At 48.0% G+C, this 27,150-nt stretch overlaps 1 protein-coding gene across 16 annotated transcripts in view; it reads left to right on the plus strand.

Annotated features, from left to right (window-relative positions):
- TMEM164 (transmembrane protein 164) overlaps positions 1 to 27,150 on the plus strand; it is a 179,416-nt gene that overhangs the window by 110,951 nt on the left and 41,315 nt on the right. For 7 of the 16 annotated variants that reach the window (XM_064574469.1, XM_064574467.1, XM_064574468.1 and 4 more), the window contains exons 5-6: positions 16,318 to 16,396; positions 20,090 to 20,198. The exons of 1 other annotated variant lie outside the window; for it this stretch is intronic. In XM_064574469.1, coding sequence (XP_064430539.1) covers positions 16,318 to 16,396; positions 20,090 to 20,198 — 188 coding nt within the window. Of the gene's footprint in view, positions 1 to 15,544; positions 15,650 to 16,317; positions 16,397 to 20,089; positions 20,199 to 27,150 lie in introns of all 16 variants that reach the window. 8 more of the 16 variants (XM_064574472.1, XM_064574473.1, XM_064574479.1 and 5 more) reach the window with 3 other exon arrangements.

Raw genomic sequence — 27,150 nt, forward strand, 5'->3', positions numbered from 1 at the left:
TGGGGTCGGTGTTCAAGATGCGACTGATTATGAAGAGGCCAGTTTGTCATTGGTCTAGATGGTTTCGAAAGAATCGGGCCACTTCCATTTGGGCCTCATGCTACATTCACTGCATGCAACTGTTGTTTCTCAGTTTCCAAACTAGGCCAGAGGTCAGTTGCAACTTGGGCCAGAGGGAATGGGCCCTGTCTGGGGAGGAGTGATGGCCGCTTTCCCGTGGAACAAGGGCCAGGGGGTGCTGATGGCACATGCGTGGCCAGAGCTGTCCTGAGAAAATATCACCTCGAACTTGATCCTGGAAGGGTGTTTAGGTGTCCCTCAAGACCCAACTCCAAGTGCCAAAGGTGGGAACCAAGAGAAGATTCTTTTTTTTCTTGAACCGAGTAGGCCGTTAGGCAAGAATTGTCATTCCAGATACGTTTGAATTTGGAAAGGAACTGTGAGAGAAGGGTGGTGGGAGATCTGAGATCCCTACTCTCTAGCCAGGATTGGGGGAGCTCCACCTTTTCTGGTCTGTTCCCCTGATAGACCTCATTCCCATCAATCAGTGTCAGTAAGTAGAATTAACCACAGCACAACGCTGTATCCTGTGACATATCCTGTGACAACAGGCTCCCCTAGAGAGAGATCTCCAGGTACCCTGTCTATGACCCGAGTGCCCAAGGGGCGCTTATGGCTATATTCTATCTTCCATCGACTATTGCCAGGAATAGAAGTCTGGGTCTTGCTTTCCAGCCTTGTGCGGTAGTGTCCTTATTGTTAGGAGCAGTCAGGAGGACGTTCTAAATCTCTTCATGGGTTTGGCCGTCTGTCTGTTCTCGGTGCTCTCCTGCCATATCTCTGAATAAGTTGATAAATACCTACTAATCTGTCTAGTATTGTGCCAAGTTCTGTGAGGTATCAGGAAGCCCATTTAACCCTTCATGTGGCCAACATAAGCCCTTGGAATACAGATTTCAACCATCTTTGGATTCATGAGTACTTCAGAATACTAGAAATCAGCATTTAGAGTGTGAATCGGGTGTAAGACCATAAAATTCATATCTTGTTCGTAATAGTTGATATATAGCAGGTGCTCAATAAATATTTGTTGATTGAATGAATGAATGAATGGGTTGGTGTCTGGGGGATCTTGAAGGTAGATACCAGTGTTGATGAGTCCCCATGGCAGTATAATTAGAATCTTCCAGGTCTGGGCTCACATGGTGGGGGTGGAAGACAGGACATTTCAATAGCAGGGGATCAAACCATCATGGACTTGAGTCATTTGTAAGTCAAGTTTCAAAGTCAAGGGCTGCCTCTATACTATAAGGGGCCTCAGCGCACATCAAGGTAAGGTAGGTCAGAGGTTAAGAACGTGAACTCTGGAGTTAAGACTGCCTGGCTTATATCCCGGCTCTGTAACTGACCTTGGGGCAGTCGCTTCATCTCTATGCTTCAGTGACCTCTTCTGAAAAGGGGGGATTATAACAATGATCTGATACAGTTGTTATAAGTATTTGTTAATACATACCAAGTACTTAGGACAATGCCTGGCAGAGAAGTACTACGTACCATTAATTATTAATTACGATTATTGTTCTCGTTATCTTTATTGTTGTTTTGAACATTCGTCATATATCTATCCCTATCAGTACGTTATCCAGGGAATTACCAGTCATTTCTATGAGAAAGTATTCTGAGTTTCCCACCTACCACTTAGACTTTTGGAGCCTGGCCTACTAGTATTTCTCCAAGGATAGGTTAAACGCTCTGGATAGGTAATCCAGATTACCTTAGGGAGCTTTATTAAAGTATAGAATGCTGGGCCTCATCCAGTTCCAACGAAGATTCTTCGTCTACAAATCTGATGAAAATAAAGAATCTGTGTGTTCTCTGTGTGTTGGATTAGCCAGGAGCTGCTGCGAGTCAAAGTTTATTATCCTTCAGTGCTAGTAGAAAACCTAGCAGGCGTGGAGCCTGGAAAGAGCTAGAGAAACAGAAGAGAAGACCAGAAGTAGGGAGAGAAGTGAGCAGAGTCTACTCATGTCAGGAGGTGGTCAAGTGCCATCTCTGGTGGCCTCCAGGGGACCTGTGACATTCACCTTCCTTTGATTTAGAGATTCATGAACCTGGCTCATGCTTGTAGCAGAGGTGACGAGCCTGGTCAGGGGGAGATGTGAGAGACAGCAGGGCGGAGAGGCCTGTCTTCCAAATGGCTGGCCCACTGGCTACCTTCAAGCAAGGGCCCCCAAAGAGTAGAATACTAAGCACACTCCCTGCTCAGTTGGCGGGGTGCTGAGTGCCCTTGAGCGGTTTTGACTGGGCTGAGAACCAAGTCTCAGATGCCTTTGTCCTCTGCTCTGCTCTCGGGCTAATGTGGGTTTGGTCTTAATTCAAGCCATCTTATGCTCAAGTCCTTTGAAGGCACTAAAATATAGACAGATGGTACCACAGGCTACCTGGGCCGACGGGGGACCGGAAGTTAGCGCCTGTCCTCACGTACCTCCTGCTCTACGTGGCTTACATATTCTGGGTGGCATCTGTAACCCAAGTCAGGGGAGATGATGCCTTGGTCCTGTCAGGGGTACAGAAGGCCCTCAGGGCCCTCTTTTGACTTGTAGCCACCCTGGCTCCTCTGCAGGCCTTTTGAACAATCTCTCTCCTTAGCCTTTCCTTGGAGTTCTCTGGAGAGAGCTGCACAAATATTTACTTTCCCTCCTTGAGTAAAAAGTCAAGTAATGTGTTCAGGGCTGGACTTGCAGGTCCCGAAGTACCTTCTTGTGTACTCAAAGCTTCTCTCCTTTTTCCACATGAAATTCCGGCTTTGGCTCAGTCTGAAGAAGGAGTAAGTGTGGATTTAGTGACTTCAGGGCCCCCTGGGTCCTCTTTAATGCCTAGTGCCTGTTTCACGGTAACTCAGTAGGGTCAGGCCTTCAGGCTGCGTAGTAGACCCCATTTCTTTTCTGTCAGGGGGAACCGCCTGGAGTATAGAAAGACAACCGTGGTCAAGGTCATGCATTCGGGAGCAAGGTGTCCTGGATTCCCATCCTGGCTGGCCATTTAATGAGCCTTGAGACCTGGGGCAAGTTATTTGATTTAACCCCCACCCCCTTTTCTTTCTAAACCCACCTGGGGTGCCCACAATTGCGGTGATCATATTTATAATCCTTAACTCCTAGCAGACTCCGCCATTGGTCCATGCATGGCCTGCTTTAATTTTCTTCATGGGTGCATTTATTTATTTATGCATAATGTAATAAGCAGTTGCTATGCACCCAACCCAAGAACCAGCCACATTGATAATACAGACATAAGCTGTATGTGCTTCCTCCATCCTGCTCCCTACCTCCTTACCCACCTTGACAGAACCACTAACCTGAAGTTTGGTTATTATTCCTTTGCTGTTTTTGAAAAGTTTTATCTTTCGCTCTCGTATGTACATAGGAACATTATATATGTATATATATAAAACATTATATATAGGAACATATATATATAACATATTATATAATATACATATATGTTCCTACATAAGATATTATTTCATTTTAGTTTTTCTTTACCCTGATAAAAATGATATTATGTTGTATATTTTAGGTTTTTTTTTTTTTTGAACCTCATGAAAATGTTATTATGTTGTATATAGTCTTCTGGGATTTGCTTGTTTTCTTCAACATTATATTACTAAGATTCATCCCTGTTACTTAGTATAACTCTAGTTACATTTTCACTGCGGCGTAGCATTCTGTCCTGTGAATAGACCACAATGTCTTTCTCCGTTCTCCTTGAGATGGGCATTTGGTCATTCCTAGTACCTTGCTATTATAAGAAAACCTCTCTGCACCTCAATTTCCTCCTCTTAAAACTGGAGAATAGCAATAGGAACTACGTCATAAGTGTGTTAGGAAGACGGAAGGCGTTCACAGTTGCACTTCGCTTGGGCTGCCATGACGGATACCATAGCCTGGGTGGCTTAAACAATAAAAACTTATTTTCTCAGGAGTGTCCGTTTCTTCTGAGGGCCTCTCTCTTTGGCTTGTAGATTGCGCCCTTCTTCGGCTGTCTTCCCGTGGTCTTTCCTCTGCGTCTCTGTGTCTTAATTTCCTCTTTTTGTGAGGCCAGCAGGCATTAAGCTAGACCCCACCCATTGGACCTCATTTTATCTTAATTTCCTCTTGAAAGGCCCTGTCTCCAAAGACAGTCTCATTCCGAGGTACTGGGGGTTAGGACTTCAGCCTATGGATTTGGTTGCGGTGGGGCGGGGGGACGGGATGGAGGGAGGACACAATTCAGCCCATAAAAGTTAGTAAGTATACACCATTATGAGCATCATTGTCTTCCTCCTCCACCTTGTCCTCCTAATTCCTAAGTCCTAACTCCCCTCCTAAGTAATTCCTGAGCCTGTTAGAGGTAGGAGAAGAAGAGCTAGTGGGTATCATTTTCATCTTGGATAAAGGGAGTAGCTAAGTGAGGCCTTGCAGCATGCATGATGGCTGACTGACCCCAGATGGCCACTTCATATAAGTTCTGTTATGGGCTTGCCTGGCCGAGGCAGGCAGCTCTGGGTTGCTGTATCTCATACCCCAAAAGGCACTTCCTCAAGTAGCTGGGCCACCAGAGTAGATAGCATCTTTCATGTGTCGAAAATCTTCTGTTCTGACATTAGGGAACTGGCCGGGGGCAGTTGGCTGACAGCCACACCCCTGTTCTGCTCTCCTGAGGGCTCTGAGCACCAAGGAGGAAGTCAGGAGCAGCACTGATGGGGTTTGGACTCCAAAATGAAGGACCGGTCTCCGCCCCGCCCCCCCCCCCCCCCAGCTGTCACTCACCAGTCCCTCTCTCCACAGCAGACCATGAGAATAAGATGGAATACCCCGTACCTGGTAGGGCTATGGGCAGCTGTCTTTACTGGGGCCAGGGGTGGGCTCACAGGGGAAGATACAGGGAGAACAAAGGATTTTGGCGGGGATGGTGGTGGTCTATAGACCTTCCCCCACTCCCGTTACGTTACGTGTTATTTTCTTTACATGCATAGATACTCTGAGAGAGGGGGTTCGGAGAAACTAGAAAAATTCACACTAATCATCCCTAGTAGCTGAATGCATCATTCTGGTTAACGATTCCTGCAGTGTAGAGATAAGGAGACTATAACATGAAAGTTCTCCCCTCCCACTCCACAGAGGTGATTGCTGCTAACAGTTCAGTACATTCCTCTTTTGACCTTTTCTTTGACTTTTAAAAACTTTTAGCTTCATGCTTAATGAATGAATACGTTCATTTGTTACAACGCTCCAACTATACAAGTCTAGCGGATCCAAAGTCAAGGTCTCCCCTAGCCCAACCGCCCCTCCCCAACCCCGCCCCCCTGTCCAGTTTGCTAAATATCTTCCCAGTCCTTTCACTATGCATTTTACGTACACCTAAAAACACAAATACTCATTTGTCCTTTTTCTTCCACAAAAAGGATCATGCTTTGTACAATGTAGATTTGCTCAGGGTTTTTTTGAAGATTTATTTATTGATTTGAGAGAGAGAGAGAGAGAGAGAGTGAGCGAGGGGAGGGGCGGCGGGAGAGGGAGAGAGTCTTAAGCCAACTCTGCACTGAGCGTGGAGCCTGACATGGGGCTTGATCTCAAGACCCTGAGATCATGACCTGAGCCGAAACCAAGTCAGGCGCTCAATGCGCCACCCAGGTGCCCCTAGATTTGCTCAGTTTCACCGACAAATGGTTGTACCTCCCTTTTTTTGTAAATGGTTGCATAGTTTGTCCTCCAGAGTATTTTTTGATGACTTTCCCCCTAATGGACAGTCTACTTTTTTGTTATTATGTACTTTTTGTTAACTACAAATGACGTTGCATTGAGCATCTTTACACATACAGCTCTGTGTGTGAATACAAGCATCTCTGTTAGTATAAATTCCTAAAAGAGAGTCAAAGTGAATGCGTATTTAAAAATTTGGGTAAATATTGACCAGTTGTTTTCCGAAATGAATGCACCGAGTTTTTCCTTCCCTTTCCTATATCTTGGGACTTGCTCCATATAAGGTTGTACAAATTTACCTCATTTAAATTTATTTAAATTTTTAAAATTTCCCGACTTCTCCGGGATCGAGTCCCGCATCGGGCTCCCTGCTCGGCAGGGAGTCTGCTTCTCCCTCTCCCGCTCCCCGTTTGTGTTCCCTCTCTCGCTGTGTCTTTCTCTGTCAAATAAATAAATAAAATCTTTAAAAAAATAAAAAATAAAAAAAAATTAATAAAATTTCCCGACTTCTTATTGTTGAAATTTTCATAGCAAAGAGTTGAAATGATAGTATAGTGAACAATGACACGTGCCCTCCAGCTAGATTTAACAACTAACATTTTTCCGTATTCTGTTTCCACCACAACCTCTTCTTTTTCAAAACAAAGTTGCAGACATCCTGGCACTTCAGTTCTAAATACTTGAGCCCGTAGCTCCCGAGAATAAAGATAAAGAAAGGCTCTTGTACAACCACAATACTGTGATCAACTCAAGAAAATTATCCACAATTCTATAATACTATCTACTTTATCTGATAATCAGTTTATATTGAAATTTCCCCAATCGTTCCAAGAATGTCTTTAATTTTTTTTTTTAATATGATCAGGATTCAGTCGGGTTTCAAGATTGCTTTTGACTGTTCTATCTCTTCAGTTTTTGTTTGTTTATTTTTTAAACATCTATGAAGAGTTTCCTGCCTTCTTTATGCATGGCACTGAAATTTTGATGAATCTGGGCCAGTCTTTTTACAGATTCTTCCACGTTCTGGATTTGCCAGGCTATTTTCTCATGGCATGTTGTTGATTTTATTTTATTTATTTATTTTTTTAAAAGATTTTATTTATTTGACAGAGAGAGACACAGCGAGAGAGGGAACACAAGCAGGGGGAGTGGGAGAGGGAGAAGCAGGCTTCCCGCCGAGCAGGGAGCCCGATGCGGGGCTCGATCCCAGGACTCTGGGATCATGACCTGAGCCGAAGGCAGACGCTTAACGACTGAGCCACCCAGGCGCCCGGCATGTTGTTGATTTTAATGGCGGCATGGTATTCTGTTCCATGAGTATATTGTGGTTTATTTTAGGTTGTGGGTATTCCTTTTGTGGCTCATCTAAGTGGTATTTAGTCCCAAGGAGTTTGTGGCACCTGTAGGCCACAGTAAAAGTCTGTGGTCAGTTAATGAAGACAAAGTGTTCCAAAGCCAAACTCGGTTGGCAGGAACATTACCAAAGGCCTCAGTTAAGAGTGAGCTGCATCCTTTACCCTTCCTTTTCCCTGCTAAAGGAGATGGATTATTGTTTTGGTCTGTTCAGGTTGCCATAACAAAATACCACAGGCTGAGTAACTTCTACAACGGAGATGTATTTCTCACTGTTCTGGAGGCTGGAAGTTTGAGACCGGGGTGCCAAAGTGATTGGGTGACGGCCCTCTTCTGGACCGCAGGCTTCTTGCTGTCTCCTCACAGGGTGGAAGGGGACGAGGGAGCTCTCTGGGACCTCTTACATGGGCACTGATCCCATTCACAGGGGCTCCACCCTCATGACCTAATCACCTCCTAAAGCCCCACCTCCTAATACCATCACATCAGGGCATGAACTTGGGGGAGGGACACAAACATTCAGACCATAAGCAATTATCTTTTCTGATTCTCTGATTTCTTTTGGGATTCTGCAGTCTGGGGCTGAGCTTAGACCAGGGTCTGCCCTTTGTAACCACCTGTTCTTAACTCTGCACCTCATCATCAGCCACGGACTCTTCTGGTAAGGCCAAATCTCTTGCCATGTAGCACGAGCTCTGAGGCTGTGAGCTCCCTGGACTTCTTCCATGCCCCTCTCTCATACAGTGATTCTCACTTCGGCTCATCCTTCCCTCTCCATCTCCTGGAGCCCAAGCTAATCCTTCTCTGGTGCTCCAGGTCCCAGCCCATGCCTGTGTAGGACCTGTCACCATCCAGTGCCTCCTGCCTGTCCTGCTTCTCCAGCTTCTCCCTTCCACTGGCTCCTTCCCTCACCCCATCAATATGTCCAAGTCTGCCCCATTCTTCACAGTTATTTCTCTGTTGATACTAGCCTGGGGTTATGACTTCTCTCTCTCTCCACCCACACATTCTTGTTGAGAGGACCACAGCCCAGGGGTCTGCAAAGTGGAGTGCGTAGATGTTCTGGGGGGTGCTTAAGGAAAATACTAGCACTTCTCTGCATCTTAGAGTTTCATCTTCTTACTTTTCCATGCTAGCGTTTTATAAAATACATGTATCGATCATAACGTACAGATACACACGTATATCATTTGCCTTTCACCTTTCCAGCTTCCTTGAGATGTAGCCCCACATTCCCGCTGACATAGGCCTCACAAACTCAGCACGGGACTAGCTGCTTTTCTTATACGCTGTCTCCTTCAATCTGCTTCCTTGACCGTAAGCCCCAACATAAGGAGAAGCCCCAACATCCCAACAGCCACTAGACCCTCAGTCCCAGGGTCATCTTTGGCTTCTTTCCTCCTCCTATCCATTCAATCCAAGTCCTGGTGATTCAACTCCCTTACCTTCTCTCACAGCTGCCCAGCCTCGCTTCTCTTGCTGCCTCTGCCTTAAGTTTGATTTAGACATTCCTGTTGCCGGTCCCTAACCGGTCTCCCTGCCTCCGTTCGCGTCCCCTGCACACAGCCACCAGCAGGAGCCCCTCACAACTACACATCATACATGACTCTCCTTCACTTTCTTTTTTAAAACAAATATTTTAAAGATTTATTTATTTATGAGAGAAAGAGAGAGAGAGCATGGTGGGGGTGGGTCAGAGGGAGAGGGAGAGAGAGAATCCCAAGCAGATTCCCTGCTGAGCATGGAGCCCGATGCGGGGCTTGATCTCAGGACCCCAAGATCATGACCTGAGCCGAAATCAAGACTCGGACACTCAACCAACTGAGCCACCCAGGCGCCCCTCTCCCTCACTTTCAAGGAAAACTCAAACCAGATCCCATGCTTGATCTATAGGTTTTTCCATGATCATTTGCTACACTGACCTCATCCCTTTATCCATTTGCCTCGATTAGACTATGAACTCTTGTAGGGCGGGGACTGTGTCTTTATCATTGCTGTATATCCGGAGCCAGGCATATTCCCTGCCACCTAGTAGTGTCTCAGTAAGTGGTTTTTTTCTTTCTATTGATTGGATGAAAGTAAGACTAGGACTGTCATGGGTAAGAAGATGAGAGTGGTATTGACATTCCGTTGAGAAATAAATAAGTGTCCAGGGAGAAACTTTCACCTAGAGATGGGCCCAAAGAATGAATCACATCGGGAAGCTAAAAGTTATCCTGGTCGTCACCTGACAAATACACTGATGTGTGACTTAGGGCTATGGGGAAGGCCCAAACTCCACCCTCTCTTGCTGGAGGCTCTTGCTAACACAGGAGACGAGGTAAAAAGAGCTCCAGCTTTTGACCCAGAGAGGCCTGGCATTAAGTCTTATTGGCTGGAGGGGCGCCTGGGTGGCTCAGTCGGTTAAGTGTCTGCCTTCAGCTCAGGTCATGATCTTAGGATCCTGGGATCGAGTCCCACATCGGGCTCCCTGCTCAGCGGGGAGTCTGCTTCTCCCTTTGCCCCTCCCCCTGCTCCTTCTCTCTCTCTTGCTCACTCTCTCACGCTGTCAAATAAATAAAATCTTAAAAAAAAAAAAGTCTTATTGGCTGGAATTGAAATCTTGCCTTTGCCACTCACTGGCTGGATGAATGCTGAAGAGGAGGACGGTGCCAACCACTAATGTGTACATAGTGTATGCCAGCATCGGGCCAAGAACCCTGCATGCATTACCTCACCTCATTTCACCGCAACTTGATGCAATAGCATCATTATCATTCCCGCTTTACTAATGAGCCAGGTGGAGCTCAGCGAGACCAAGGGATTGGCCCAAAAGTACAGTGCAACCAAACGATGGAGCTGGAATTTCAATCTTAGCAGCCTGACTCTAGGCTGGACATATTTGGAAGTCATCAGTCTCCAGATGGCATTTAGAGCCAGGAGCCTGGATAAGGTGATCTAGTGAGTGAGAGTAGCTAGAAAAGAGAGCCAAGGACTTGGTTCTGGGCCCCTCCAATAGGAGGGACAGAAGGAAGGTCCAGTAAAGGGGGTTGAGAAGGGGAGTCACTGAGGTCAGGGAAGAACAGAGAGTGGCATTCTAGAAGCCGAGTGCAGAAAGCATTTTAAGGACAAGAGAATGATCACCTGCATCAAAAGCTGCTGAGGGGTCAAGGAAGATGAGGCCCGAAAATTGGTCAGGACCAGCATGTTGCTGACTGCACAAGGTGCCGAAGATCTTCCTAACACCCTGGCATGGGGAGGAAGAAGGGGTGGCTATTTAAAGTTCGTACAAAGAAGTCACTTGGGCTAGGGGGAAGGAGGGCAAGAGTGTTTCTCTCTTCCGATGAGAGATTATAACTTATTTGTTTTCTGAGGGTAATGATCCAGTGAAGAAAAGGGATGGTTGCTGGTGCGACATCCTTGAGTCGGCAAGAAAGGATAGAATCTAGCGCACAAATGAGGGGACTAGCCTGGGCCTGCGGTGTGGTGGTTCCTGAAGAGCAGCAGAAGAAAAGGCAGCTGTGGGGATGGGTGCAGAGAGGAGGGAAATGTGGAGGTGGTAGCTGGTGGATGTTCTTTTCCTGTCGCTCCTTCCCCCCGCCCCCAGAAATGGAATAGGAAGCCGTATCATCAGCCTGGGGAGGATGGGGGAAGGTTTGAGGAAAGTGGGATCAGTTGTGAAATAGTTGTCTGGGAGAGAGGAGAGTGAATGGATTTGGAAATGTAGACGGATGGTAGGGTAGCATTAGGGGCCAGCTCCCAACCTGCTGTCATGAATTTAAAGGGTCAACCGCATAGCTTCATATTTTTCTCTGGCCACGCTCTCTTGCCCCGAGGATAGGGACATGAGCGCAGAGAGTCAGATTTTACCAGCAATGTGGCTTTGCAAGGCAAGTAGGATGGAGGGGGGAGAGTGTTTGGAGGGTTGAGAATATGGCAGAGGGACTGACAGGCAAGTATGGAAGCGAGGACGGCAGGTCAGTGAGGGGCAGTAAAAAGGTGGCAGGATCAGTGGACCGGAGGTGCCAGTGAAGTTGGAAGATGGATAGGAGGCGGGTGAGTTGGCCAGGTAGGAGGAGGCGGTTGGAGAGTGGGGTGCATGACAGGCTAGCGCTAACTATTGAGAACACACGAATTTTGACATGGGAGTGTTGGAAAGAAATGGCAAAGGAGGCAGGAGGCACTGTCTTCAAGGACAAAGGGGAATGCCCGGGGAGAGGGTCTGTAGGTGACTGCGGCAGACAGAGTGGCAGGTGGCGGAGGCCAAGGGCAGGAGATTGAAATCAGGGGAATGGTGAGGAAGGAAGCCGAGAGAATGGTCATGGAAGCGCCAGCAATGTAGAAGCAGCAGAGGGGAGCAGACAGGACCCCTCCTGGCCCCGTGGCACAAGGCAACATGGCAGGCAAACCACCCGGCACCTGAGAGGGCTGTAGGGATGGCAGCATCCTCAGAGGGGAAGGGAACCAGGTTTTCATTAAAGCAAGAAGGTGAAGGGATCGTTCAGGGGACAGTTTGAGGATACAGGGGATTTTGCTAATGAAGAGTCAGTGGGTTCCAGAGGGTAGCTGCCCAAGTTTCTAGAATTGAGGGAAGGTGGCAGATGAGGTCAGATTAGGGGGGATTAGAATTCAGGTGTTGGGTGGTGACCTGGGAGTTTAGGGCTTCTTTTTTTTTTTTTTTTTTAAGATTTTATTGATTTATTTAGAGCACAACAAGTACACACACAAGGCAGGGGAGGGACAGAGGGGGAGGGGAGGGAGAGAATCCCAAGCAGACTCCATGCTGAGCATGGAGTCAGACTCGGGGCCCGATCCCACGATCCCGAGATCACAACTTGAGCCGAAACCATGAGTCGGGTGTTTAACCAACTGAGCCACCCAGGTACCCCAGAGTTTGGGGCTTCTTATAGTGACTGAGGTGACCAGGGATGGAGGGCACAATGGGATTGCTTGTCTCCATGGCAAAGCATGGTGGTGCAGCTGGCAGGGTTGCGCACTGGGACAAAGGAGGTCATACTCTGGCCATGGACAGAGTCCATGCCCGTCATGTTTTAGGCAGTCTGAGCCTAGAGGCCTGCTGGGGTTTATCAGTCTACTCTTCGGATAAAAAAAAGGATGTTGACTTGGGTGTGAGAAGGAAGCTAATGACCTGTGTAGTTTAAAACATTTTTAGTGATTTTTGTTTTTCAATTGCTGTGATGGTAGGACTTTTGGTCTAAAGCCTCAGGAATCTTCCAGCTAAAAAGGCACCAGGATAGGTACGTTGGAGTAGCATTCCAGATGTGAGCTCTGTAGGGCAGAAATGAATCAGCGAAGCGGAACTCCTGGGGCAAGTATGGCACTTTCCAGATCGTGTTTGTGAAAATGGGGAAAAGAGGGTGGTGGAGGCTCTGAGAAAGTTTTGGGGATTCAGGACAGATCCAGTGCTCAGTAAAGAAAACTACCCGTTTTCTTCTTCAATGCTGAATGTCCTTTACCCCTGTCCTTGCCCCGTCTCTTCTTCGTTTTTTTTTTTTTTTTAAAGATTTTATTTATTTGAGACAGAGAGTGTGTTCGAGTGGGAGGAGGGGCAGAGGGAGAGGGAGAGAGAATTTGAAGCAGACCCCAAGCTGAGCATGGAGCCTGCCGTGGGGCTCGATTCCACCACCCTGAGATGACCTGAGCTGAAACCAAGAGCCAGACATTCAACTGACTGAGCCGCCCAGGCGCCCTGCCCCGTCTCTTATTTGGATGTCATTTCACAGCTCTGTGGCTCAGTTTCCTTATCTGTCAAATGGGGATGACCATTGTTCTTGCTTCACAGCGACTTGTAATGGTTAAGTGTGATAGTACCTGTAAAAGTGTGTAACCCAGCGCATGACACATAAGTACTTAGTAAGCATTGTTACGAAATGACAAGGGGTTGATTCTTGCTCCCATTCCACTCCCTTCTTCCTGCCACTTGGGTGTTTTTTTTTCTCTTACGCTGCCCTCTTCTCTTTCATCTCCTCCCTCCCTTCCTCTCCCAGTTGCCCTCCCCCCCCCCCCAACACACACACTTCGTCCTTTGCCTCTATCCCCTTTCTCCTCTCTGGCTGGGGCTGTCGGCGGTGCCCACACCTAGTTTTACACTCTCCATGGCCCTTCAGAGGTGGGGAACTCTTGAAATAGGGGGTGAGGCAGCCCTCCGAGGAAGGAAAATGTTTCTGGGGGGGGGCAGCCTCCCAGCCACCCTAAGATTTGTGACCAGGGTGCCTAGAAAGTCACAGAAGGCTAGTGCCAAGAGCCTCGGGAGTTGAGAGGCCTGTGTTGTCGGCCAGGTCTAGCCACTGCATGGTATGGGGGCCTGGGCTCACAGTGGACCAGAGCAGGCCGCGAAGGTGAGGCGTGTGTGAACAGGGAAGGGCTGGGCCCAGTTCCCATGTGGAGGGTTACCACATACCCACTGAGCAGAGCCGTGTCATGCTTCTTTAGGAGAGAGGGGAACAGGAGGGTAGTGTAGGGTACCAGCTGATACTATAAACTCTAGAGCCAGACCGCCTGGGGTTGGATTCTGGCTCTGTTACCACATGAGCTGCGTGTACTTAGTCCGCAAACCTCTCTGTGCCTCAGTTTCTCATATCTGGAGATAATTGGAACAGCACGGTTGTTATGAGGACTGGGTGAATTGATAGTGAAGAAAGTGCTTACTAATTCTAGGCATATAAGTACTGTATGCATGTGTGTTATATTAAAAATTTTTTAAAAAATTGAGACACCTGGGTGGCTCAGTCAGTTAAGCATCTGGTTTCCGCTCAGGTCGTGATCCCAGGGTCCTGCGATCGAGTCCCGCATCTGTCTCTCTGCTCAGCGGGGAGCCTGCTTCTCCCTCTGCCTGCCACTCGCCCTGCTTGTGCTCACTCTCTCTCTGACACATAAAGTCTTAAAAAAAGACCTCTAAAAATTAAAAAAAAAAAAATACAACAATCTTAGAACAGTGTAATTCTTTTCATTTTACTGGTGCTGAAATAGGTGGAGAGGTTAAGTGACTTGCTGGAGTCCACAGGGCTATTAAGGGCATAATGAAATCTAGAAACACAGATTTGACAGACTCCCAAATTGTGGCTCATAGCCGCAGTGCTAAACTGCCTCCCTGGACATGCAGGTGAGGAGTGTGGTTTCCAGGAGGCCAGGAGGCCAGGAGACCTGGAACGGAGGGAGAAGCAAGCAGGCGCTGAGAGTCCAGGGGATGAACAGCAGCTAGGGTCCAGGAGGTGAGCAGAGGTCCTGCTTGAGGACATGGCTGACTCCGTGCTGGGGGACAGCTGCCTGGCTCCCCAGGCCTGTTCCAGGGAGAGGTCAAGTCCCTTAGGTGGCCAAAGATTCGGATTACAGCCAGAGGGCTGAACCTTCTTCCTGGGACCTTTTCCTCCTTGCCTGTTTTCTGGGTGACCACAGTCAAGCTAGTTAACCCTTCTGCACCTCAGTTTCCTCATCTGTCAAAGAAGGATAAGGATACTTGGCCTGCCTACCTCACGGGGTTTTTGAGAGGCATCAGTGGCTCATGGATCTGGAAACAGTTGAAAAAGCATGAAGCAGTCCCCAATTCCAGATGAGAGGGTGAGCCCAGACCCTCTTACTGTGAGTCTCCAATACGGGCCTCCGAGGCCTCCAAAGCTCATGCTAGTGATGTCCACTGTCAAAGCCTTTTCCATCAATTCCAGCATGGTCTGTGGAGCCATGTAGAACCTCGTCTCTTTTGGGGGGATTTTACGTCCCTCTGTGAGTGTAAAATAGTAGTTGAGCCCTGTCTGGGTCCGTGGGAAATTTTCCTTCTGTGTGGGCTTTTCTTTTCAAGGGCCAGAACCAGCGTCTCTTTCCAGGGTCCACAGTCATCCCAGCCCCCATTCTGGGCGCTCTGCCATCTTTTGGTTCCAGCCCTTGGCACAAGGCAGACTTGGGCTGTTGTTAGCACAAAGTCTTGGTTCTGTGCTTGCCTTGTAGGGAACAGGGAGGCAGCTGACCCTTCCCCCGGGTGTCCTTGTCGCTCTGGGCTTCCCTTTAGGGGTGTGTGTGTGTGTGTGTGTGTGTGTGTGTGTGTGTGTGTTGGGGGCCGTGGAAGCCCCAGAGGCCAGGCCTTGTGCCAGTTGCTAAAGTTTTTTTTTTTTCTCTAGAATTGAGTTGGCCATCCAGCTGTTTCCATTCCTTGCCCTCTGCCAAACTCTGTGGCACGGTCCACCGTGCCAGGTGGAAACCACGCTCTGCTTCAGGAATCTGGAGCTTCCATTTTGAGAGAGTCAGAAAGCTGCAGCGAGTGAGCCCGAGTGTCAGAGGGAGAGGGAGGGTGGGGCTGCTCTCTTTGGCAAGCCTTTGTCAGAATTGGCCCAGCTGCTTGGTCTTCACCCAAAAGTAGGGCTAACTCTGGACCGACCCCAAATATCTAGCAGGGAAACTATTCTTGGATCTAGACCAAGCCAGACCTAGAAACTACTTTTTTTTTTTTAATCCAGAAAATGGGAATAAGAAATCCTACTACACATGTTCTTCATGTCAGCTGAGAAATAAGCTTTTAGACCGCCCACCGCCTTCTCAACAGGAGGAAGAAGTGACATCAGGTTGTGTTTCTTCAAGTATATCCCATACACTACTGAGGGTTATGTGAACAAAAAAGAAGGGGCGCCTGGGTGGCTCAGTCGTTGGGCGTCTGCCTTCAGCTGAGGCCATGATTCCAGGGTCCTGGGATCGAGCCCCACATCGGGCTCCCTGCTTGGTGGGGAGCCTGCTTCTCCCTCTCCCACTCCCCCTGCTTGTGTTCCCTCTCTCGCTGTCTCTCTCTGTCAAATAAATAAATAAATAAATAAATAAATAAATAAATCTTTAAAAAAAAAAAAAGGCACTGGCTCACTAAGTTTGGGAAACACTAGATAAACCATTTTAAGCAGGTTTTGTAGTTGCAGAGACCACCCAGATCCTCACTATACCACCAGGATACATGATGACTCTCCAGGGGGATCTAGTCGATGTAACATTTCTTCCACTGTAACTAGCTTTCTTCGTGGAACATTCTTTAAGCACCATCCCTGCTTTGGAAGCTGCCAGCCTAGGTCCTAAGTGTCTGTCCCTTCCATTCTTTTTCTCCCTTATTGTGAAGGGAGGTGAGCCCCGGAAACACATGGGAGGGGGTTACGATGTGGGTCCCAAAGAACAAGGGCGTTTCGCTTCAGAAGCCATTGACATGAGTGCTTCCTGCTCTGAAACACCTCTCCCTGTCCTGTCCTTACAGCTCCCCTTCGAACTGGAGGTTTACTACATTCAGCATGTTATGCTATACGTGGTACCCATCTACCTGCTTTGGAAAGGAGGTAAGACCAGTGAACCATACCTTTGTGCCCCTGCCACACCTCGCCGTGCCCTTCTGTTTGGGGGGATGGCAGTCTGTTGGGTGTCTGTCAGGATCTTGGGCTCCTGCCTGGCTGGCTGGCTGCAGGATGTCTTATGCCACACGCCGGGGGTGGGGAGATGGGCACTGATAAGGCCTGCAAAGAGTCTGGGGGGCTTTTCAGAACCATCCTTTGTGGGCGAGCACGGTGCCACTAACTCTGTGTCCTAGGGCCTAGGCCTTGGGCTCATTGTCTGTGGTGGCATTGGGTTTGCATGGAGCCCCCCCTCCCACACACACACTGTCACTCGCTCGTGCTGAGCCTTCCCCCTGCCTCAGTGTGCAGCACAGGGTAGAAGGAGAGATGGAAGCCCCCAGCCCTCTCAAGAGAGGGACCTTGTGCCCTTGCTCATTATATCCATCCTCTCAGAACCAAAGAAGATATTGAGATGGGCAAGAAGTTCAGGGACTGTGGGGTTATAGGATGGAAGGAAGAAGCAGGTAAGAGAACAGCGATCACCTGGTAAAATAAACCATTGATGACCTTGCTTTTGTCACAAGGGAGAGACCACCAACTTGGTAGAGACAGCCTAGGAAGGAAACTGACTGAACTCTTTGTGACCTCACAGTGACCCTTGAAGTATCCCCTCCCTCCTCTATTATACGGTAGATAAAAGGGGAGTTCCCATCCCTTCTAGAAGAGTTGTCAGAGGCCTCCCTCTCAGGGCTCTAACCTTCCTGAAAGGCCTGTACCTGGAAGGCCTCCCCTTCTAGTCTCAGCTACTAGCCTCTCTATGTTGGTTGCTGGGGCTTTTCAGGGAGGCCGCCCCCCACCTCAGTTCAAGCAGCAAGGGCTTCATTTCTGGTCCTTGAGGCTGGCTTAGGCCAGAAGTTCTCGAGATTTGCCAGTGGAGAGATTGGCCCCCTGTGCCCTGGTTTCTGTCAGCGTTCTTAGGGTTTGTCTGTGTTCTTTGAGGCTGTTTTTACCCTGTGCAGCCACTTGGGGTCTCACCACGTCAGAGAACACTTCCTTTTAATTTGCTCTAAAGGCACTGTTCCCCCGTCTAAGCTTTAAGGAACGTCTCACTATCCAGGAGCCGTGGGCCAGTTTTCAGGTCTGTCTCCTGTGGCGCAGGAAACAGCTTCTAATAATATCGAAGTCTGGGGGATACATGCTTTCTGAATAGAACCGGGCAGGCCACTGTCTCGAGCTCCAGACAGCCCCCCCCCCCTTGCTGGACCACCAAGTTCTGGACAAAGGTGCGTGGCTCTTAGTCAAACCTATCTGTGCTCTGAGGTGCCCATAAAAATCTGTTAGGTAGCCGAGCTGGACTGTTCTGACATGGGAAATACCAAGTAGCCATCCCCACTGCCCCCTCCACCCCACCCCCCCACAGAACCCCACAATCTGGGAAGCTGCAGCTTCCAGAAGTGACAGAGGCCACTGCGGCCTTGTGTTTGATCTATTGCTGCACCGTTTGGGGGGAACCAGGCGGGGGAAGTAGAGATTCCAAGGTTTCATTCCAATTTATTTCTCACTGTTCGTGATTCTTTCCTCTCTCCTCTGGTACGTCTGTAAAAACTCTAACAGTAACTATAACCACAGTAAACACCAGCTTTGTCTTGAGTGTTGCCTGTGTGCGAGATACTTTGCTAGGCTGTTCTGTGCGTCTTCTCATCATAACCAGCCCTGGTGGCAGATGCCCCTTCGACAGAGGAGAAAACCAGGGCTCAGAAATGTGAGGTACCGCGAGCTCCCAGCCTTAAGGAGCGGAGCCAGGATTCAAAGCCTTCCCTCTCAGACCAGTGCTTTTCCCCACGTGCCTTGTTGTCCTAAAAGGCAGGTGCCTGTCTCCTAACCACATCCGGTTGGGAGTCTCCCCTCCAGCCAGCCGCCCCCACGGTGTCTTTGTTGAACCCCTACTACGTGTCCAGCATTCGCACCACGGGATCAGAGATTCCCTGCCACAGGGAGTCCCTGTCTAGGGGGGGACGGGAGCATTGTACTTGTAATACAGCGGGATTAAGTGCGACCGAGGGCACTAGGGGAACATAATCCGGTTTATTTGTTACCATTTCTGGGCCCTTGTAAAGCCTCCGCTTCCTTTGTGGCTCTTTGCTGTCATCTGCTGTTCGCTTGGGGGAAATTACGCACGCTTCGAGAAAAGGCTAGCTTTCCTAAGGCGGGTTTCACCTTTGGCCCCGAACCTCGGACCTGGGCCTTGCAGAGGGCGAATCCATCCAGAGTGAGCAGTGGGGAGATGACTCCCCGTAAGTCAAAACAGCTGAGGGGTTGGGAGATTCTCTTTCCTAGAAGTCTTGTAATTTTCCAGACATAACTGACGTTGGAGTGTTTGCCCAAAGCAAGACAGCTCTCCTGTAGATACCTCCCACGGCCAGGAGCCCTGTTCTCCTGAAAGGCAAGGTCCCGCTGCTTTCTGTGGCTTGGGGGTGACTGGGTGGTGCTCAGTGGGATCCCATTCCCCCTTGGTTTCTGTGGTCTTCTGGCACCGTCGTAGGAAACAAGACATCCTTTTTACCCCCCACTGTTCTGTTCTTCCTCCAGCCTGTCTTTTAATTTCTGTTTCCTCTCCTCCCAGCTCCTTGCCTTTGGCTCTCTGGAACTACAGTTGATCCTTGAACAATGCGAAGGTTAGGGATGCCCCCCCCCCATTTAAATCCTAACAGCCTCCTCTTGACCAGAAGCCTTACTGGTAAGAGAAACTGTCAATTAGCACCTAGTGTGTATTATGTACTGTATTCCTACAGTAAAATAAGCTGGAGAAAAGAAAATGTTATGAAGAAAATCATAAGGAAGAGAAAACACATTTCTGGTACTGTTCTGCATTTGTCAGGAAAAAATCCACATCTAAGTAGACCTGCACGGTTCAAACCCGTGGTGTTCAAGGGTCAACCATATAGTTTTTAGAACCCCATCCCCACTGACATAACCAGCTCTCCATAGAAATACCTAGTCCTCCTCTCTCTTGCCTGAAGCTCCCTCTAACGGACGCTGCTCTCCCTATTCAGCCACATAGGCTGTCGGCCCCCCTCCCCGCGCCATCTCTTCCAGACCAGTATTTCATTTCTCCCTTCGATGAAAATGCTTTCTCCTTTACCATTCTCCCCACCTTTTTTTTTTTTTCATCACTACTACCACCCTTGGCTGCTTCCCCCATATTCCTAAATGCCTTTGGCCCCTGGCACTCGATCGTTTCTATTACAACTCCCACCAGTATCCATGAAGGTTTCCGGTGAAGACCACTCGTCCCACTCCAGCTTCTCGGAGTTTGGGCTTCTCCACTGCAGTGACTTCTGTGTCCTTTTGTCTTCAGCCAACCGACCTTGCCCTCCCCCTGCCCCTAAAACTCCTCTATCTGAGATCCTTAGCCCCTATGTCCCTTTTTGTGACCTGAATCTCTACTCTTTCAGGACTCCTCTCCTTCCCAATCAGCTCGTCCCACTATGACCAATTACTGGAGCTTTCCTTTCACCAGCTCCCAAAAGTGCTTCAGCCCTTCGTCCTTTCCACGGGGATCAGCGTCCAGTCCCAGTGCCCAGCCTTGGCCTACTGGGGGAAACCTCTCGAGTCATTCAGATTGGGGCCACTAAAATTTCATGGTCTGTTATAATTGTGCTCTCAACACCATTGCTCTTGTGTTCTGTCTTTGGTCAGCTGTGCTACCCATTGCCCTGAGAAGTCATGTGCTGAACCTTTACCACCCACCTCAAACTTCCCGTCCTCCCCACCGTCAACCAAGGACTGAGAAAACAGAGATTTCCAGGTGGGAATCCCCTCCGTTATTTCCCGCTGCTCTAAAAGCTGCTTCACCCACTCCCATCCTTACCTGTCGTCTTGGAGGAAGTGGTGTTGTGGTTATCTTGCCTCCCTTCCCATCCTCTGGAACTCCGTGCCATCAAGTATCACTCGTGTACTTGAGTTTTCTTTTCTTTTCCTTTTGTTTCATTTACCTGGATTTTCAACTCTTTCTTTCACTCCTGGCTTTTCAGCCAAGAAGGATGCTGAAGTCTTCCCATTCTAAAAAAGAAAGTTTCTCTCGACCCTACACCGTCTCTTCTCACCTTCCCTTCCCAGCTAACCGTCTTCATAGATTATTAGCCAAACAAGATTTCCTAAACTTCAGTTCTTCGGGCATGACAACTTGTGCCTTATCCACAGAGCCATCTGTATTATTATGTATATAATATATGTCCTTAAGTCTACTGATTTTTCTTTTTCCTAAAATATATTTGTTTGTGGGGCGCCTGGGTGGCTCAGTTGGTTAAGCGACTGCCTTCGGCTCAGGTCATGATCCTGGAGTCCCGGGATCGAGTCCCACATTGGGCTTCCTGCTCAGCAGGGAGTCTGCTTCTCCCTCTGACCCTCCTCCCTCTCATGCTCTCTGTCTCTCATTCTCTCCCTCGCAAATAAATAAAATCTTAAAAAAAAAAAAAAAAGGATAGTGGAGAGTCTACTTCTCCCTCTCTCTCTCTGGCCCCCTCCCCCGCTCTCTCTCAAATAAATAAAAATCTTAAAAAAACATTTTTATATATTTATAAATAAGTATTTATACATTTATATATTTATAACTATATATTTATATATATGAATTTTTTTTTTTTTAAGATTTTATTTATTTATTTGAGAGAGAGAGAATGAGAGACAGAGAGCACGAGAGGGAAGAGGGCAGAGGGAGAAGCAGACTCCCTGCCGAGCAGGGAGTCCGATGCGGGACTCGATCCTGGGACTCCAGGATCATGACCTGAGCCGAAGGCAGTCGCTTAACCAACTGAGCCACCCAGGCGCCCCTATATATATGAATTTATAAATATACATATATATGTTTTTCTAAAATATGTTTGTGCTCAATAAAATCCCGGATTCAGTGCACTGGTGACGTATTTTTAATACACTTTAAATGCATAGCTATTAAAAATGAAATGTTTACCTGTTTACCACCTGAAATCACCCCAGGAACAGAACATAACTGTGGGTGGCACTTGCCTGTATTTGATGACCCCGTCTACTCAGTTACCTCCCCTCCCTCAGAACACTGACATGGGATATCTCTCCCCGCTGCCCACCTCTTCACAGAAATAACACTGCTGACCATTACTAACAACGCCTACCTGACCAAATCTAGTGGCTCCCTCTCAGACTTTATCCTGCCGGAGCTCTCTGCTGCAGTGGACATTGTTGATCCCTCCTCTTTGGAATGCTCCGCTCTTGAGGGCCTGCCTCACTGACCATGACTCCCCACGCCTCCATCAGTTATTTTGCCTCTGTCCCTGACATGTTCGTTTCCCCAGAGTTCTGTTCCGGGCTTGCCTCTTGCTCTGCTGCTCCCCAGATGGTCACATGCTCACACAGTTCGGCCACCAGTCGGAGTAGTCATGGCCGCCGCATTGCTGTCGGCAGCCCAGCCTTACGAGATTTTCATGTCGTTTACTCAGCATCTCCACCTGAATGCCCCAAGCTCACCTCAAACTCAGCCTGTCTGTGCTGTACTCATTTTTTCCCCCTCAGCCCTGCTGCTCTCCTTGTGGTCCTTGCCAGATGGCACCACCCTGTCACCCCAGCTAGAACCTGGGAATCATCCCCCTACCCCCGCATCTATTTTACTCATTCATCTGACACATATGTCTTATTTTTTTCTGGCTGCTATAACAAAATACCACCAACTGGGTAGCTTATAAACAACATCAATTTCTTGTTCTCAGCTCCAGAGGCTGGGAAGTCCAAGATCAAGTCGCCAGCATGGCTGCCTTCTTGGGAGGACCCTCTTCTTGATTCCTAGCTGGCCCATTCTTGCTGCATCCTCACATGGTGGACGGGGCAAGGGAGCTCTCTGGGGCCCCTTTTATAAGGGCACTAATCCCATTCGTGGAGGCTCCACCCTCATGACCTAAGACACCTTACAAAGGCCCCACCCCCTAATATGATCCATCTTTGGTGGTTAGGATTTCATCATATGAATTTGGAGGGACACAGACATTCAAACCATAGCAACTTATTTGCGTACTCTTTCTGCCAGGCTCTATGCTGGCCTTTGGGATGCCCTGATCGGTGAAAACCAGATACCATCCCTTCCCTCATAGAGTTTATAATGTAGTGAGAGGAGACATGTATGAATCACATAATCACACAAATAAATATATAGTTATAACTGAGGTAAGTACTCCGAAGGAAAGGAACATGCTTTAATGAGAGCTAAGAATAAAACTAACACATACTTTGGAGGTTTGGGGGAGAGTTCCCTGAGGAAGTGACATTTCAGCTGAGGTCTGAAGGATATGTAGGGGGTTCACTAGGCAAGAGTAGGATTGGGGGGGTGCACCCTTATAACCTCACAAAACTACACGTACGACAGCACTGTGGCAGGAGGGAAGGGAGATCCAGGGGGAGGACGGGTCACCCCCTGGTGTTCTCCATCCCTAGAGCCAGTGAAAGTTTTAAGAAGGGGCATAACACCAGCTTGCTCTCCTGTTGATTCCTCTCCTGTGTAAATCCTTTATAGAGTTCAAACTCCAAAATACAGAAAACCATTCTGTAACAGATCACCTTCCCACCCTTCCCCACGTCCACGTGGTGCCTCCTACAACTCCATAGGTAACCGCCATTTTGGATTTTTGCATCTCCTCCCAGAGTTTCTTCTCACACATATAAGTAAATTCAAAAACTATTTTATTTCCCTCCTCTGTAAGACACACATCCCCAAATAGCATACTGCGCGACTGTTTTGTTGCCGTTACTGTTTTCTTTAGCAGCATTTCTCTCCCTGTAAGCCCATCGGAAGCTTCCTCATTCTTTTGCACAACAGCTTGTGCTTCCATTGTGTGGATGATAGAATACAGTCTAGTAGAAATGGCAAGGCTTTATAGAGCACTAGGAGGTGCCAGACATTGCTTCAAGCTCTTCGCACACGTGAACTCATTTCATCCCCACCACAGTCCTCTTAGGCAGGGTTGCTGTTATGTCCCTTTTGCACATGGGGAAACTGAGGCTCCGCTAGTAAGGGGACGCACACGGGATTTGAACCCACTGGTATGGCTCTGGGGTTCTTGCTGTTAAACGTAACACAAGGCTACGACAGTACATCGTAATTTTTTTTTTAAAGATTTTATTTATTTATTTGAGAGAGAGAGAATGAGAGAGAGAGAGCACGAGAGGGAAGAGGGCAGAGGGAGAAGCAGACCCCCTGCTGAGCAGGGAGCCCGATGTGGGACTCGATCCCGGGACTCCAGGATCATGACCCGAGCCGAAGGCAGTCGCTTAACCAACTGAGCCACCCAGGTGCCCCAGTACATCGTGATTTATTTATTCTGTCTCCTGTTGGTAGACATTTAGGTTGTTTCGAATCTTGGGCTAATATAAATAACACTGTGCCATGCGACCTTGTACCCACGCTGATTTGCATGTGTGTGCATGTATCTAGTACAATAAATCCCCCCTAAGTAGAATTGCTGAATCAAAAGAGTATGTGTGTTCATAATTTGGATGGATGTTCCCCAATTCATAAAAGTCATACCAATGTAAATGCCCGCGGCAGTGGGTAAGAGTGCCTGTTTCCACACACCCTCCCTGAAAGAGTGTATTCCCGGTGTTTTTCAATTTTTGCCCATCTGATGAGTAAAAATAATGGTGTAGCAAATCAGACTTAATTTGAATTTCTCTTACTTTGGGTGAAGGGGAGCATCTATTCACATGTTTGAATTGGCATTCGATTTCCTCTTCCTTGAACTCTGTGTTCCTGTCATGTGCTTATCTTTCCCTTGTGTTGTTAGCCTTTTTAACAAAATTTAATCTTAGGAGGGGTGCCTGGGTGGCTTAGTCGGTTAAGTGTCTGCCTTCGGCTCAGGTCCTGATCTCATGGTCCTTCTCAGCAGGGAGCCTGCTTCTCCCTCTCCCCCTGCCTCTCCCACTGTTCATGCTCTCTCTCGCTCTCAAATAAATAAATAAATAAAATCTTCAAAAATTGTATCTTAGGAGCTCTTTATATATTTGTTTATATTTCTGTATATTCATATGCAATAGAAATATATTTCTAGATTTATGTATATTTCTATATATATTTCTATTTCAATATAATCGAGATATATTTCTGTATATTTGTATATAAATATTAGGGGAGTTCACCCTTTGTGATCTGAGCTGTGGATATTTTTCCCCGTTTTCTCACTCGTCTTTTAACTTTGCTTATGATTCCTTTAGGTAGACTGTTTACATTTCTGTGTAATTTATCTGGCTCTTACCCGTAGAGCTTCTGAATTTGGAGTCATGTTTAGGAAGTCCTTCTCCACTACCAGGCTACAAAAAAATATATCCTGTATTTTTTTTCCCCTCCTGTGTTAATAGTTCCATTTTTCTTTTAAAGCTTTAAATCTTTCATCCACTTGGAATTTATCCCAGTAGACAATGTGAGATAAGGACCCGACTTTATTTCCAGATGGTTTCTCATTTGTCCCAAGACTGTTGAGCAGACAGTCTGGCATGATCAGGCGTGCTTGTTGGAAAGATCATTCTGGCCACTGTGCGGAGAGCTCGCCATGTCCTCCTGCTTTGCCCTCCCCAATTTTTCTCAAGTCCATCACTCTTCCTACCTTGGCTTAGGCCTTACTCCTCTCTCACCTCGACCATGACAGCTGACTCTGTGTGATCTCCCTACCTCCAGCCTCCCCGTCTCCCCCCAGCAACCTGTCCCTGTAGCTTCCAAAGCTGGGCCGAAAGCCCAAATAGGATCATGGCACTTCCCTATTTGGAAACTTCCAGTGGCTCCCCCTTGTCCCCAGAGCACAGTGCATTTTCCAGGGGGCACAAAAGGCCCAGCGTGCCCTGGCCCTAGCCCTTTTCCCCAGCCTCTTCTCTTTATGCTCCTTCCATCTTTGTACCCTGCACTCAGGGGATACCAAAATCCATAGGGTCCCCTGTATTTCCCGTGCAACTTTCATGCCTCCGCGCCCTGAACACGGCAAGACTTCTGCTGGGAATGCCCTTCTCCAACTTGGTGGCCCGGAACACGTTCTGTCTTCAAAACTCAGCCTTGTCAGTTAGCTCCTCCAGGCAGCCCCCGGAAGTGTTCTCCGACTGTCCCTCTCACACTGCACTCCAGGTATCTGCCTTTCTGCCTGAGGACAGGAAGGCTTCTTTTGTTCTTGGTCTTTCGGGGCTGAATGAATGAAGGACTCTATAGAGCCACAACTAGGCACTGGCTAAGTGTTCTACTTTGCCTGATCTTGATCCCATTTAATCCTCATAAGTCCACGAGACTTAGGTCATCCGTGACCTTGGATGAGAAAAAAACAAAATCACGTCTTCATTTGTATTAACTCCTACTGACGTCCCGCGTTTCCTTCAGTGTCGAATCGTAGACAACTGCCCGCAGTTGCTTTAGCAGGACTCGGGATGTTGTTGTCAATGTAAATTGTTCTCCTATTACGGCTGCTATAGGGATTTCACAAAACCCTTTGCACTTCTTCATTACCTGAGCATTTCAAAGCCTTAATTTTTAAAAGTATTTTGCTAACTATTTCAGTATTACTGTTTTCTAATGCGGTGTCTTTTGTCTACATAAAAACTTTATCCTGCGGGGCGCCTGGGTGGCTCAGTCGGTTAAGCGTCTGCCTTCAGCTCAGGTCATGATCCCAGGGTCCTGGGATCGAGCCCCGTGTCTGGCTCCTTGCTCAGCGGGGAGCCGGCTTCTCCCTCTCCCTCTGCTGCTCCCTCTGCTTGTGCTCTCTGTCAAATAAATAAATAAAATCTTTAAACAGAACAAACAAAAACTATATCCTGAGAGAGAAGGACCCAAACCACCCCCAAGGGATCCATGGCACCACAAAGGTCAGGAGCCCCTGCACGAGAGTTTCATCTGGCACTGGAAACCAGGCAGGCGAGCTTCACCACCAAACAGCACTGCTTCTCCATGTTGTCGCTGAGTTCGGACGGACTGTGGGTTCGAATCCTGAGTCTGGTGCTTAGGCTAGTGCCTTAAACCTCTCTGCATCTGTTTGCTCATTTGTAAAAGGAGGACAGGAATAGTACCTATCTCATAGGGGTGCCGTGAGGGTTCGATGAGCTCGTATATGTAAATCCACAGAACGATGCCTGGCACATGGTGTTGTATACTTTTATTATTAACCACTGTAATACTGCCTCTTGTTAATTACATGTCTGTCTTCCATCTAGACTGTGGGCTCTTGAGGTCAGGATGGTTCCTTGCTCAATTCTGAACTGACAGAGCCTTGCACCTATGGAGTGCGTGTTTGTCAGCAGGTTTAACGTTGCTGGCATCCCTTAGATGCCTGCTTCTCCTTCGAGCTGCATGATGCCCCTGTCTACTGGTTCTCCTCCTCTGGTGGGCGGTCGTTGGGCTCCTTTGCTCTGCGTGCTCCAGAGATCCTGGTGTTCTCCATCCCTAGATCTCACTGCAGGCTCGAGAAACACCACAGGTTCTTCAAAGGAAACTTGTCTACGGTCAGGCTTTTCAATTCCATGCCCCTTCTTCCCACCTGCTCTTTTTCTTCCTCTTCTCTTTCCTGTATTACTGGCCCCACCGTCCACCCAGGGCCAAAGCCAAAAACCTGGCCAGAAACTTTCTGGATCCCTTCCTGCCTCATCCCTGATGCCAATCAGTTCAGAAGTATTCTGATGATCCAAATTCTCAAAATGCTTGCAAATTCAGCTCTTCCTCTCTGTTTCCATCCCCTCTGCCCAAGTCTAGGCTCTCAGCCTCCGTTGCC

The sequence above is a fragment of the Mirounga angustirostris genome, unplaced genomic scaffold (genome assembly GCF_029215605.1).
Source record: "Mirounga angustirostris isolate CCGP_5_RB_7025 unplaced genomic scaffold, mMirAng1.0.hap1 SCAF_11, whole genome shotgun sequence".
NCBI lineage: Eukaryota > Metazoa > Chordata > Mammalia > Carnivora > Phocidae > Mirounga > Mirounga angustirostris.